Source organism: Serinus canaria, chromosome 10 (genome assembly GCF_022539315.1).
Source record: "Serinus canaria isolate serCan28SL12 chromosome 10, serCan2020, whole genome shotgun sequence".
NCBI classification, from domain to species: domain Eukaryota; kingdom Metazoa; phylum Chordata; class Aves; order Passeriformes; family Fringillidae; genus Serinus; species Serinus canaria.
Window position 1 is genome coordinate 7,692,529 of NC_066324.1, and position 14,328 is coordinate 7,706,856.

The following is a 14,328-nucleotide window of genomic DNA, read 5'->3' on the forward strand; positions in this document are numbered from 1 at the left end:
GGCAGGAAACTGGGAATAAACATGCCATCAAACCCCTGCTGCCGATTAGCATATCAGCAAGGACCTGCTCTACACTGGCATCCAGGGGACAAAGCAGATGGGGAGAAAACAGGGAAGTTTATGGAAGCAGAGGAGATGTTACAGCTGTTTATTTTAGTGGCTGTGCTGTAGGCATGCCCAGAATTTTATAGGGCTGGAGACATACGGGGGAAAATGCCTCCCTGAGTTAACCACAGCACAGTGATCGGATCTCGGAAGGGGCTGGAGCAGGAACATTCTTAGTGCACAAATGGGAACCAAAACGTAGCCAAGCTGCTGCCTGCTTTGGGATAGTAAAGGAACATCCACCTAATAGATCTTAAAGGCTGTTTAAATCTTTCTCATACATGTTATTTTGCCTATATTCATGAAGAGAAATTTAAGTCCTATTTAGGAAATGAAAAAAAAAAAAAAAAACCACATTAAACTATTGAGAAGGTGATTTGGGTAAATGCATTGTGCTCCATCCTCCCAGTGAACTGAGAGCTCACCCACTGTCATACACTGTGACCAGCTGGTACACACAGCCTCGTGAGGCTGCATTGATTCAAGAGAGAGATGGGAAATTAAGGCCAATTAAAACACAACACTTTGGGTTGGGAGGAGACTGCCAGGATGGGTGTGACAGCACTGCAGTGGTGGAAGGACAAAGCAGGAAGAAACCATCAGGAAGGAGGCAGAAGGCTAACAGCACATCCAGAATCAAGTGGAGGGTTGCAGGCAGGCACAGGGCCTGAAGCTGGTTGTGGAATGGAGCGAGGGAGAGAGAGTTTAACCCTGATTCATATCTAAGAATGGCTCTCTCAGAGCAAGACAACAGATTATTAACTCTGAGCAGGGGAAAGTGGCCCTCAAGGCATGACCAAGAGGAAACACTTGGAATAATTCAGCATCTGATTATTTGTTTATTTCTTTATTTAATGTAAGATCTCAATCAATCTCCCAGACACACAGAGCAAAGAAAGTGAAGCTTGCCAGCCTTGCAGAGGGTTGCCTGCAGCCCTCTGAAAGCACACAGGCCTCAGTTTTTGGAGTGCTATGAGTCCTGTCTTGACACAGCACTGAAGAGGACAGAAGATAACACACCAACTTCAAACTACCTCAGCCCCCTCAATTTTCAGGGGATGCAGCCTTGCATTTTTCCTATGTAAACCTAAACCTGTAACATAACTCTGGGAATCCCCATGCCAGAGCTACAAGCTACATTCAGTACCAAGGTACCAGCTCATCTGACACTGCACAACTGCCTTGAACCAAACCAGAACACTGAAAGCCGACCCCATCCTCAGAAAACACCACAACCTACAAAGGAAATTCTGGGAAGCTCCAGATTTTCACAGCTCAAATTTGCCCATGAATAGAAACCCATGGATCATCCAGCTCAATCTTTCAACAGACAAAGCATGTCCCTGCAGCATTCCTGCCAGCACCTTCCAGTTACTCCCCAGTCCTCGTTTTGGGGAGAAAGAGACCAACATGATCACACAGATAAAAACACCTGGGAAGCTGGTCATCTGACCACACCATACTCAAAAAAACCAATTACACACAGCATGAGCCAGCCCAGGGTCATCATCTTTAAGACTTTTGGGTGAAGCCTGGAAGGGAAAGCCTGATCCTCAACCCTGTCTTCACCCTGGCAGGCAGCACTGAGAGAGTGCTCTTTGATGGAGGCTGTGTCTGGGCTGGCCCACAAACTAATTTTGAGCATGTATAAACCTCTAGAAGACAGTTTAAAAAGAGCCTCTGATGCAGACAGAAATGGTAATTATTAATTTTCTAAATAGAAATCTGACTACTTAAGCCTTATTTAAAAGCATGCCTGTCTCTGTAATTACACAGCCTTAATTTGTTTTCTTTACTACACAATAAATAAGGTGTGCACAATTACCTCTGCAAATACAAGGCAGTGCCTCCTGACTGGCTGGTTGAGTACGCAGCCGCCCAGGAAAACATTCTGAGGGAATCACAGCCTCTCAAGTAGCTGCTCCCAGGAAAGGGTGACTCAGGAACTGCAAATATCAACTTGTCTGGCTGTAGGCATAGCCTGCTCTACTGTCCCACAGCCAGTGGAAGTCCTGTTCTCCCTTGTGCACCAGTTCCTGGAGCACTGTGAAGCTCAGTTCTGCTGTGGACTTCCCAGTGCCTCACAAGGAACATGATAATGCTGAATCCTTCCCCACAAGGCACTACAAAACCTTCTCTTTACTCTGCCTGGTTTCATGATACGTGTAGGAAGTTGATAAACTCCCAGCTTGTAACCCTCTATCAAGTTCAAATAAATTGGCCAAATGTTTCCAGTGTCATTAAGAGGACAGAGAGAGCGAGAACATGCAGGGCTCTTCCCTCACTAAGCTGTGCTAAACACAGCAGCACAGTAAATATGTATTCAGGTGGTTTACATCTCTCAAATTTAGGAACCATACCATCCTAGAGTTTTCTTGTACAGCCTCCAGCCAAAGACTGAGGTTTTCTGTCAACACAAACATTTCCTCTGCTCAGCTGCATCACTTGCTACCACTAACACCCAGAAACCTTGGCTACAAAGGCTCAGTCTCCCACAGCCTAGACCTGTTGGTCCTCACATCCAGGGCATGAGATTGTCCAGGACCATCTCTGTAATAGCCAAAGGGCTGACAAACATGCATGGAAATTGGACCAGGAACCTACCAATGCAACTTCTCCCAGTGAGATGATCTCCAGTAAGGGCACCCGAGACTGGAAGATATCCAGCTTAGGTCAGACATGCATCCACCCCTATTTAACATCCAGCCAGTATTTGTTTTAGAACAACTGAACTGTCTTAGCCCAACCACCAGCAGAAGAAGTAGATCCATGCTGCAAAACCCATTGTTACAAATTGGATTGTCTCCATAGCAGTGATAGGCTTCACATCACCAATGATCAGACCGGCCATGAGCCCTAATTGTCCCCATTCAAGGGGAAGGAAGAGCAAACCAAAGCTATTTCTAGATTCACACCTCTGGCTCACAGTCACCCACTGCTCCTCCACTGAGTACATCAGCCTCAAGCCCCTTGCACTTCATACAGCTAATTTCAAACCTTAAAAGTATAGGCATGACCCTGCCAGGCTGCACTTTGGAGCACTCTGAGATCTACCACTTGAGCAGCTGAATGCTGAAAATCCCCTTCATGGGTTTCCCACCTTTCCTCCCTGACTCTGTGGTGGGGAAGGGGAAAAAACCAAGCCAAGCTTCACCCAAACCCTCACAAACCTGAGCTCCTGCAATTAGAGCTGGGATAAGTGATCTGCTTGTGATTGCACAGCTGGGGTCTGAAGACGAGCGCGTGCACAGAGGAAGGGCCAGAAATAGATGCTACAGGGAGAAGGCAGAGCTATCTGGCCCATCTGAGAGGAGGAAACCTTCATGAAAGGCACTGGGAAAAAACTCAATTCAGCAGGAAGTTTCAATTTAACCCAGGAGGGGAAGGGAAGAATGTGTGGGGTGAAAATAAGCTTTTGAGACCTCAGAATTTGTACGCAAGCTTCAAGTGAAAAAACCTGCTCAGACCCAGCTTGTAACACCCTGCAAAGGTCCAGCCTGGAGTCCCCACCACCCTGTGCCAACCCTCCCTGGCAGTGAAGCCACTCTGTCATTTATTAGACATATTTGTCCTCTTATTGACTCAGCTCCACCAGCAACCATCCAAACAGCCATCAGAGGAGAAAGAAAACCAGAGTGGCAGCAAGAACGTGTAGCAGTCACTCAACAAGCCCTAAGCACTATCCCGTGGTCCCAGCCCTGCACTCAGCCCCACCACAAGAGGATTGGGACAGTATCCTTCACTCCCATCTACTCCTGTACCTCACTACAGCAGCCCAAGACTTATAGCAGAGTGACATTTCCATTAATCCTTTTATCCCTGGCTCCTATGTGCAGAGGCTGCAGAAAATGTCAGGCCTTTGAGCTGAGCTCCCAGGGAGGCATCTTGATGTGCTGGCAGAGTGCTGAGGCCATGGAGGGGATCCCAGGTGGCACCAGGCACCTGCCAGGCTGTGCAGAGCCTCACCAGCCACCCTGGCTGCAAGGGGGCATCAAAGGCATTGTGGTCTGAGAGCCTTTGGGAAGCAGCAGGGAGCCACCAGCCCTGCAAGCCCAGGTCTCCATCCTCAGCTGTCCAGCATCCCTCACAGGGAACATCCACACTGCCAAGCCCCAGCAATAGCATCAAAACCCTCTGGCAAACACCAAGCAAATAATGTACTTACTTGCCTGGAGCTCCACAAGGCAAGGAAAGAAAGATGTTAAGAACATGATCAATCTTACAGGGCCCAAGCAGTAAACAAACACATATTTCATCACCACGTACCAATCCTAACTCTTGACAGAAGATGGATGTGGGGTTTTTTCCACTCACAAAAGTAATTCCAAAAGACAAAAACAAACACTTTGGGGAAAAGCAGCAACAATTGTCTGTGTACACATTAATGGCACATTCAGCCTCAAAGCTAGCATACATGGCCTTCTAAACTCCTACGACATCCAAACTAATTTCATCAGGAATCAAACGTTATTCATTTTATCTGCTAGATACATAAACAGCAACTGCACAATTGACAAACAACCATCAAAAAAAAGAAATCAATTCAGAATGGTTCAGAGAGAACTGCTTCCAAGGAACAAACAACTACAGAAAACACAAAACAAATGCTACAAATCAAAGTAACAAGGAGCAAAAATCAGGAATATCCCAGTGGTCAGAATTAACGAGGGTTTATTATGAAAATATGCAATTCTTGAATCTCAAAAAGGCTCAGTTCATGTTCACAATGCCCTCAACTATTCATGTCCTTTGGTACTGCAGATCTTCTATTTAGCAAGTACTTTACTGTCACTTAGCAACTGTAAATGGTTTTCCAAAAAGGAAGCTTTTGGGGTTTTTCAGTTCACATCATCTCTGAGCAGACATCAAAAGACAACTGCTCTGCAGGTCGCATCCATCTCCTTGCCCCAGGAACGAGTCTGTATCGATGGCCCAATGCACCCACACACTTAAATGAATGCACTTTTTCACTGAAGAAGCCACTAGCACTTTCCAAAAAGCAGGGATAAACACTCCCATTCAGCCCATCAGCTGGTGCCCAAGGCCAGGGCCTCTCACCAAACCCTTTTCACCTTTCATATCTACAATGGAGCAGAGAGGGCTTTGAACTTGGACACAGTAACTTGGACAAACTATTTCAAGCCCCCAGAGCACCTTGCACAGTGGCCTGAAATTCAGGCTTTGCTTTATCACCTTGGGAAAAGTAAATACACATTTGGAAAAGAAACCAGTGCACTTGGCCTCAAGGATGTGGAAATTCCCTGTGACACCACTCTCCAGGTAACAGTGCCCCAGCAGCTGGACACTTGTGTGACATCCCAGGAGAGCAGGGCTTCAGCCTCTCCAGCACAAAACATCCCTACCCCTGCAGACACCAGTTTAAAAAGTCAATAATTAGCAGCAGAGCTGGCAGCTCCATACCCCAGGATTTGTGTCAGAAAAGCAGCCTTTGGTTAAAAAGTAATGAGCAGGGCAGGCTCTGGTTGTGCTCTGGGGTGGGCAGCCGCCCCCAGACTCAGCCGAAAGGGAAATGTGCAGCAGCCACGGGGCTGGTGATGATGCTGCACTCACCAGAGCTGCCATCAGAGCCAGGGCAGTCATTAGGAACCCAAACACCTCTGCTTCCCAGCAGGAGCCCTCCCCATCCTGCACTGCAGCCCAATTCCAGCTCCCTGTGCAGTTTGCTTTTCCATCTCCTGCCCTTTCCCTTCCCCATCAGCATTCCCCTTCCCTCTCCTTGCAGTCCCCCACATGGACTTTGGGGATCCACCTTGGGATCCACATTTCCACAGGGAGAAGAGGCAAAAGGGGACAGGAGCCATTGGCACTTACATATAGTGCAGGTGGGGGTTCTTGGCAAAGGCTCTTGGCTGGATGTTTCGTAGTCCTGAGTTCCTGATTGTCCTGTGGAGAGATGCAGAAGGGCAGCAATGGAGTTAAGGCTCTGCTCTCACATCCACCAAGGCTTGCTGGGGTGGCACAGGCCATCTCCTGCTCCTCTGCTCTCCCTCCATCTCCACAAGCAGCACTGCACCGCAAACCTAACCACAGCAAAGTCGTCTCCCATCTTCATACCAAAGAGGAAACCCTGCTGCTTGCAGCTCTGATAAAGAAGGGTATTTTCCATAGGGAATTCTGGATCTTGAAGGGAGAATAATCCTTTTCACAGCCCACTTTGGAAAAGCTCTATCAGTACTACAACCAGGATTTGTCAGTACTCTCAAACACGTGGTGTAACTATTGGGGATGGTCCTGTGCAGGGCCAGGAGTTGAACTTGATGTACTTTGTAGATCCCTTCCAGCTCAGAATGTTCTGTAATTCTGTAAATATCTGCTGTCTCTGCTGCTTTGTTACGTGAGGAGAGAACAACAGCCAGCCTGCTTACGAGGGTTTTGTGTGTTAAAAGTACAGCTTGCTGGAATCTGGTTACTGAATGCTCAGCCCCATTCAGCTCCTCCAGCCCACATGGGACCTGTACTTAATGTAAAGCTCCCAGTGAAACACATTATTAGAGTCTCTGATTAGCCCTGAGCAACACTCTGCATCTCACACATGCAGCATGCAGGGTGCTCACAGATCCAGAGGATGTAGGAGGGGGAATTAAGAGACTGGCTGGCATCCTTGCTTGGCCAGGCTTCCAAAGCATATGCAAAGTTCTTTCAACCTCATGGACCTCAGTTTCCCCTCCATGACGCACAAAACTGACCTCTCTCCATGCACAGAGAGCTGTGCAGGGAGATGCAATTCCCTTCCTGCACAGCACCACCATGATGGTAACTGCACTAAATGAGGACCAACAGCCCAGCAATGAAGGATTGGTGGAGACAGCTGGAATTTCACATTGTGGGGCTGGAATGAGTCAGAGCAACACACAAGCCCAGAACCAGAACAGCAGGGGAGAGGAGAGGTCAGGGCTGATGTGTGTTGACAGAGCTGTCAGGAGCTAGCAATCCTCCTCCTCCTCACAGACCCAGCCAAGACCAAAAGGCATTTCATCTCCGTTTTGTGGACTCCCACAGCAAAACACAGTAGATCCAGCAGCTTAAACTGGCAGCATGGGGGCTGCAGAGGGAAGGAAGCCATGGCTCTGCTGGAAGGAAGAGGCTGCCCAAGCCCATTCCCCTCCCCAATGCACAGGACATACTCACAGCCTCTGGAGTCCCGTGTACAGCTCCATGTCAACGGCATTCAGTGTCTGCAAGTTCTTCCAGTTCTCTATGTGTCTGTGGAGAAGAAGGAAAGGCTCAGCTGTGGCACAACCAGATGGCTGCTGAGCCCAGGCCAGGGACAGCACACAAAGGGAGGATGTGATACCCTACCACCCAGCCCCATTCTGTTTTCCCAGCCTTTTGGAAAAGTCAAATAACATGGGTTCACCCACAGTTTCAAGCCATTAAATATCCTTGCCCAAGTCATTGCCACTCCCTGCACACATCAGTGAACAAAGACACAATTGAAATGGGTCATGCAAAAAGAGTGAAAGCAAATAAAACCTCTCAACAAAAAAATTAGGCCCTAAATGAAAAAAAAGTCATATTTATCCAGTCTCTAACTAGGGTGGATAAACAGGCTCCTAGTCTTTGCTGGCTGGACACGCTGCTGGCAGGAGAGCACCAAGCTCAGTTTGGAAACATTGCCTTTATTACAAATTCCTCAGTCGCCTGGGGCAGTCTGGCAGGTATGTTACAGGGAACAAAAACAGAAATAGATCTGTCACTGCAGGATCACTTTCAGTAAATATTAGAGGCGGGGGAAGGTGACAGATCAGCAGCCCCAGAGAACAGGGTTCCCTGTTATCAGCAGCACAGGAGTGATGCTGGCAGCAGTGGGGCTACCTGGCTGTGGCCACTGGCCTCTGCTAGGAGGCTGCAATGCTGTGTGGTGTGAAAGGAGTTCAGTCCTCATCTCCCAGGTGGTTTTCGACCAGTTCTGGCGTTCTCCCAGATTAAACTCAGACACCCTCCCACCAGAAACACAAACATTTTCAAGAGGGTCTTTTCTGAGAAGCAGGTGGAGGTAGTCCTCTCTAAAAGCCAGCTGAGAGAGGGAAAACATCTGGCAGGTCCCTTCAGACAATATGTGAAAGAAGCCCAACTTTGAAGTCTCTGAACATGCGCACCCAAGCTCACATCTGCCTTGATGCAATAGTTGGCTTTGGACTTGACCCTGGAGAGAGGAAACATCTCCAAGTGATGAAGGGTTGGAGTGATGAGAAAACCCTGAGAACTATGCTGTGATTCGAGGCAAGAAGGTTGCAGGACCTCACATGGTGAGCGAGCAGAAGAGGGACCTTAGACCACTTACAGAGCAGTCACAGGGGCCACAGATTCCTCCTCCAGCATTTTCTATGCCTTGTGCTTGCACAAGAACAGGTGAATTAGCATGAGGGAAATACATGGACCTACTTTAGCCACATCCCAAATTACATCCATCTCAAAAAAAGCATAGCACAAAGCCTGGACTAAATCTCTTTATATTTCTCTGCTCTCACCATGTAGATCCAAGAAACGAGAGACCCACAAGAGTCACCTCTGCTTTCCACAGGTTCCAAAATTTGTCTGCATGCCCAGAGGGGTTATGCTAAGGACACAGCACAAGCTTCCACATGCTGCTGCATGACAGGATAAGTCACAGTTCATCCCCAATGCCCTGCTCATCAGCTGAGCCTGCCTGTGTCCCAGACAGAATGAAAAACAGGACACTATTACAGTCACTTCGTGTTCCCTGCCATTGTCTACAGCCCCTGTGAACAGTTCCAGAACAAAACACAGACTGGGAGGAGTCAGTCAGGAGATCCAAGAGCTCAGTGAAACTCTGGAGGCAAGGCAGGGCTGCCAGCTCCGGCCCTGGGCCATGAGATTGCAGAACTGAGCAAGGCCAGAAACAAAGGCTGAAAACATTTCCTATCTGCAACTCCTACATGGCAAAGTGAGGGTCCTCCAAGAGAAAGGACATGGGAAGGAGGAATGGGATGATCTTGGTTTACCACCAGGGCAAGCTGCAGCTACAGCATCCAAGCAATGACCTTCAGGGAGGGATGGAACAGCCCCGAGCCAAGAGTTATGGAGCAACCACAGCTGGGAAGGAGGCGGCGGCCAGATTGGCTCTTGTGTTATTGATTGTGTTTGCTAAAAAAAGTCCAGGTTATTTTTGACCTGACACTCAAAGCCATGCGGGCAGCATTCGAGAAGAGACAGAAAAAGACCTGAGCTTGTCCCCAGTGACATGCCCAGGCGTGAATTTCCTGTGACTCAGCACTGGTGCATGGGGGTCTTGGGGCCTCCCCGTGGCATCCCCCACTCCCCCCAGTGACATAACTCTAGACTGTAAACACAGATCCATGACCTGTATTGCATTCCAGCCTCACAAACAAAGCCCAAGAGCTTCCTGAGCCGGATATACTTTAGTTCATTACTTAACATGGACATACCACACCTGCAGAGAGACAAGAAAAACAGCAGTGGAAAAACACACACAGGCACATATATAGGATAATCCCCCAAACCAGCAGCTGCTTTATGTAGAGTGCAATGCAGGGAAATAACAATTAGGTGCACAGGTCAGCAAGGGTCTTTGAGTCCTTTAAAATACACAAACACCTCCCTTCTCAGGGATTCGCAGAAACGGCTTTTTCCCTTTTCTCTCTGATTTTTCAGCTTAGCACGAGTTGTACCCTTGCCCCTAGAAGTGACAAATCAGTCTTGGTTTACAGACACTTCAAAGATACACCAGGAAAAATATTTTCTTTGGTTTCCTATTGCTTTAGAAAGAACAGTGTAACTTTGCACTGGCTGGGTTCACCTGAACCCACTTAAAAAACAAAACAGAAATGCATCTTATTCTGAAAGCTCAAGGAGTCAAGCTGTGATTGTAAAATTGGCAGTGGTTGCACAGGAAAGCAAACCAACCAAGCACAGAAACTCCACCCTTGAAACTTCAGTCCCTCTCATGTCCTTCAATATCTCAGCTAACTCCCCCTCTTTCCCTTCCAGGGTTTGCTTGCCCTAGAAATCCTGTATCCTCCCACTTGCTGCTGTAGACTGAGACCTTCCCTCCTCCTCTGCCTCGGTTCATTAACCCAGCAGGAACACGGGTGCCTGGTTCACACCAAATACAGCTGTGACAGCTCCCAGCCCTGCCCTGGTCGCCTCAGGCAGGCATTGAGGTATGAATTACAGTCAGTGGACTACAGTTTACTCCTCCCTGCACATCTCTAAGTCCATATTCCTGTGGCATTCCTCGGTTATTACTTAGGCAAACTGCTCTTCTGCGAGACCCAATAGCTTCAGGAGCATTACCATACTTCACAGATCCTGAGGAGCTCACCACATGCAGACCCACCTAGACTCACGTCCAACTTCTAATCAAGACCATATGAGGTGCATCACTAACACAGAGGATGTTGCTCACTTATTTTCTGGGTGGAGAATGGAGGGTAGGACATGTTTGTTTAAACACTTCCTTCTCATACTTCTTGTGTGTTAGAAGGGTCCTGCTGGTCCCAGTCCCCTTGCTTGCACTGCAGAGCTGAATTATACCATATTTTCTACAGACCAAGCAAATTCCACCTTGGGAGTAACAAGGGCTTGGCCCTCCTAACTCAGATTGAAGTGCTGCACCTCTCATTCCTTACCCAAATATACTCGCTTGCAACTTACATCCATTTTCTCTTGTGTCAAAACTGTCTTTGCTTAAGCAGCTTTTTTTCTTTCCTGGCACTTCTTCCTCCCCCTTTACAAGCAGGAGCCAGGCCCACCCAGCTATCATTTACAAGCTACAGGATGCCAGGTCTTCCAAGGCAGCACATCTGTACCTGTGAAGTGCAAGGCAAATTGTCTCAAGTGCCCTGAAGAGACACTAACTCACGGCCCAGAAGTGATGCAGATATATTGCTCAGGCAGAGTCCTGGCAGCAAGCTTGTTTTGTTTCTGATTTCAGAGCCAGCACAACTAATGCTTACACTTGGTGATCAATGCAAGAGGAACCACTGTGATAGACATATAGAAAATGGCTATTTGCTTTATCAGCCTGTTTAAGTCCCTTTTCCTTGAGTAAGAGTGACCAGAAACACAGAGCAGTCTCCAGGAGATCTCACTTGTGTAATAGCATGAGCAGCTCCCAGGTACACTGAAAACGACCAGGACTGCAGCCTGAGATCACACTGGCCTTTATCACAGCCCCATCAGCCAGGAGGTTTGTGTTTACCCCATTATTAAGGATTGCCCCCATTATTTCTATCCAGCAGGTCATTTCCAACAGACATGACTTCCTAGCCTTGTTATACCCACATTTATATGGCATTGCAGTGTCTCTTGGGTTTGTTGCTGCAGCTGTTCCTGTTGGCCACCCCCAGCTGACTTTGTGTCCCCACAGCTCCAGCAGCAGAGCCCATGAGCACACTCCTGCCTCTTGTGCCACCATCTCAATAAAAGCATGAGCCAACACCACCTCCAAGCAGTCTCAGCACTTCTCATCTTTCAGCACCTCCCACCAAGACTTCACCTTGCACACCTGGGCCAGGCAGTGCCTTCTCCAGAAAAACAAACCACTTGGGATGTAGTGCAGCATCACATTAACCTCTCACCACAAAGTCATCTCTTTGCTGAGGAAATCAGCTGCCTTTCCAAAGGAAGGCATAGGCTTAGCCTGACAAAAGCTAACCTTAGGACACCAACCCTGCAACCATGCTTTAGAACTTGTTGAAAGCCATGTAGGCCACTTCAGCCAGACCAGTGGCCAGTCCCCAGCTCTGCTGTGTCCCAGTTAACAGCAAACCTGTGAAACATGAAGCCCTGTTTGTCAGCTCAGCAGCTTGCAAGCATCTCAACCCTCTGACAGATCCCTTGTGGAGCCAGCAAGGCAGCCAGGTGTCTTTGGCCCAGCATCACACAGACAGAGATCAGTGGCCTTGCTGACTATAAGGTCACTGACACACAGGGTTTAGGTACCAGCAGGTCTTGAAAGTTCCAGGACCTTGCCCTGCTTGCTGGAAGGGGGCGGGCAGCCAACAAACCTGTGGGAACAGCAATTCCTGTCATTCCCAGAAGGAGTGCCTGTGTCTGACAAAAGGATGACAGGCTGGTGTCATCTTCTTGAGACTGCACAGCTCCACATGCTCTCCTTCCAGCCCAGGGCAAACACAGCAAGGGAGACTGGAATATCCACTGGGATTCCAACACAGCCAGGCTCATTTCACCCCACATACACCAGGCAGAGGTGAAGAAACAGCCTCATGCCAATTCACCAAGTGATTTACTTGAGGCTACCTAATGTGTCTGGCCTTCCTTCACCCTCCTCATACAACACTCGTCTAATCTCAGCTTTTCAAGCATTGTGGTCAACAGCTGAAAAAGGCACCTGACAAGCACCAAGTACTACACAGCATGTGTACACATGTTCCCCAAATCTGTGTCTATCCCAAACTGGATATCCCACAAGGATGCCATCAGCTCCAATCAGCTCCCGAGCAGGTGACATGTCCCTGCTGTGCAAGTGCCACCGCTCGTGTTTGGATGCTGGGCAGTGAATGAGCTCTGTGCCAGCAACTAGGCAGCACCCCAAAACACACACATATATTTTATATATAGAGAGAGATATATGTATAGGGAAGGCAAGCAGAGCATTTGCCTCCTCTCTCTTGTAGTGCAACAGGAAAATTAATTCGTCACCCAGGCGCATTAAACCTCGCAATCCAGACAGACACATTACCTTTCAATTACCTGATATGTTTACCATTATAAACAAACCTCCTGGCACGCCAGCTCCAGACCATGCAAATGTGAATTTGATTGCAGTGGGAATAAAGGAAAGACCTGTCTGAACTCTTGACCAGTAAGAGCTGCCTGCTCCAAGCAGAGGTGCTGCAGATGTGGATGGGAAGCCCTGAAATTTGGCACAGGTCCCACACAAACCCTGGGCTAAGCCATTGTGGCTACTGTCAGCTCCTTTTATCCATCCCTCACACCTACTTGGGGCTGAGGAAGCCATAAAGAAATCAAACATCTTTCATAATATTATAGGGCACTTATCACATAATTTAATAACTAGAGGCACAAAGGACTTGATTCCCTCGATATGAAACTTATAAAATGAATTGGCAACAGAAATTTAAAGGCAATTGCAGCTGAATAAAGAGTTACAAGGACAACATTTTCCCCATTTAAAGCACAGTCTCCCCCTTCCCAAAAAGCATGGAAAGGTCACCCAGCAGTGGCTCATTAAGGATAATTTGAGGTCAGTGGGAAAAAGAGGGGGGGGGTAGAGAAAGCAAATGCAACTTTGCAGAAACAGTTATGAGCATAACTCCACAGTGTAATTGTGATTCGTCAGGGTAACAATGATAAAACACCACTGTGACACAGCTCCCTCTGCTCTGCTGCTCCTGCCAAGGTCATGCCAGGGTATGTGGGGGCTGCAGAGTGTGACAGGGATGCACTCAGCCCCCATCCCATGGGCCAGCCACATCCAACCCAGCCATCCAAACCAGACCCTTCCAGGAGGGCTGAGCAAAGGAGAAAGTTCCCAGTCCCCAGCTGAGGAAGCTGTGGGAACAATACAGCTCCCCACAAGCCACTGCACAGTGGCATCTCCAAAATCTTCCTGGAGAAACCCGAGTGCCACAAGCATGTCACAGGACACAAAGCATTCAGAGAGGACTCCCTCACAGAACACTCTTCACATGAGTCCAGACAAGTTTTATGTTCACCCCAACAGCATCTGCCTGGTCTCAGGTTGGCCAGGAGCACCCACAGGGTGCAGAAGAGCTGCTACAGCTGCACTTTCTAAAAAGATTGTCATATAGAGACACCCCACAATGGAAGGAGCTGGACATAAAAAACAGACAGCAGAGCCAGTGCCACCAGAGCCTCATGCTCTGCTTTTGTCCCAGAGACAGGAGATCCTCTCAGGGCTCATGTTGCCCCATGTTTGTGCATGCACCAGTTTCTTCCATCACCTCCTCAAGCCTCTGCTTCCCCCACCAGCTCTGGATGCTGACTTATGGAGCAGGGAGCATTCCTTTCAGGGACAGTGTGTCAGTGTTACCAGAGGACAGCAGGCTGCCTGGACACAGCATGGACAGATGGCTGCAGCACACAGGAGGCAGTATGTTCCTGTTATCACACACTGCATCCAGAGATCTTCAGTATAGGGAATTATTCCCAGGCACACACTTTCAGAAAGGAAGAAATAGGTGTAAAGTAGGATAGCAGAGCTGAAGAAGT

At 48.3% G+C, this 14,328-nt stretch overlaps 1 protein-coding gene across 3 annotated transcripts in view; it reads right to left on the reverse strand.

Moving 5' to 3' along the window:
* NTRK3 (neurotrophic receptor tyrosine kinase 3) overlaps positions 1–14,328 on the reverse strand; it is a 210,273-nt gene that overhangs the window by 170,727 nt on the left and 25,218 nt on the right. For all 3 annotated transcript variants that reach the window (XM_009090015.4, XM_009090016.4, XM_018913926.3), the window contains exons 2-3: positions 7,255–7,329; positions 5,938–6,009 (exon numbers count right to left, since the gene is read on the reverse strand). In XM_009090015.4, the coding sequence (XP_009088263.1) occupies positions 5,938–6,009; positions 7,255–7,329 (147 nt within the window). The remainder of the gene's footprint in view (positions 1–5,937; positions 6,010–7,254; positions 7,330–14,328) is intronic.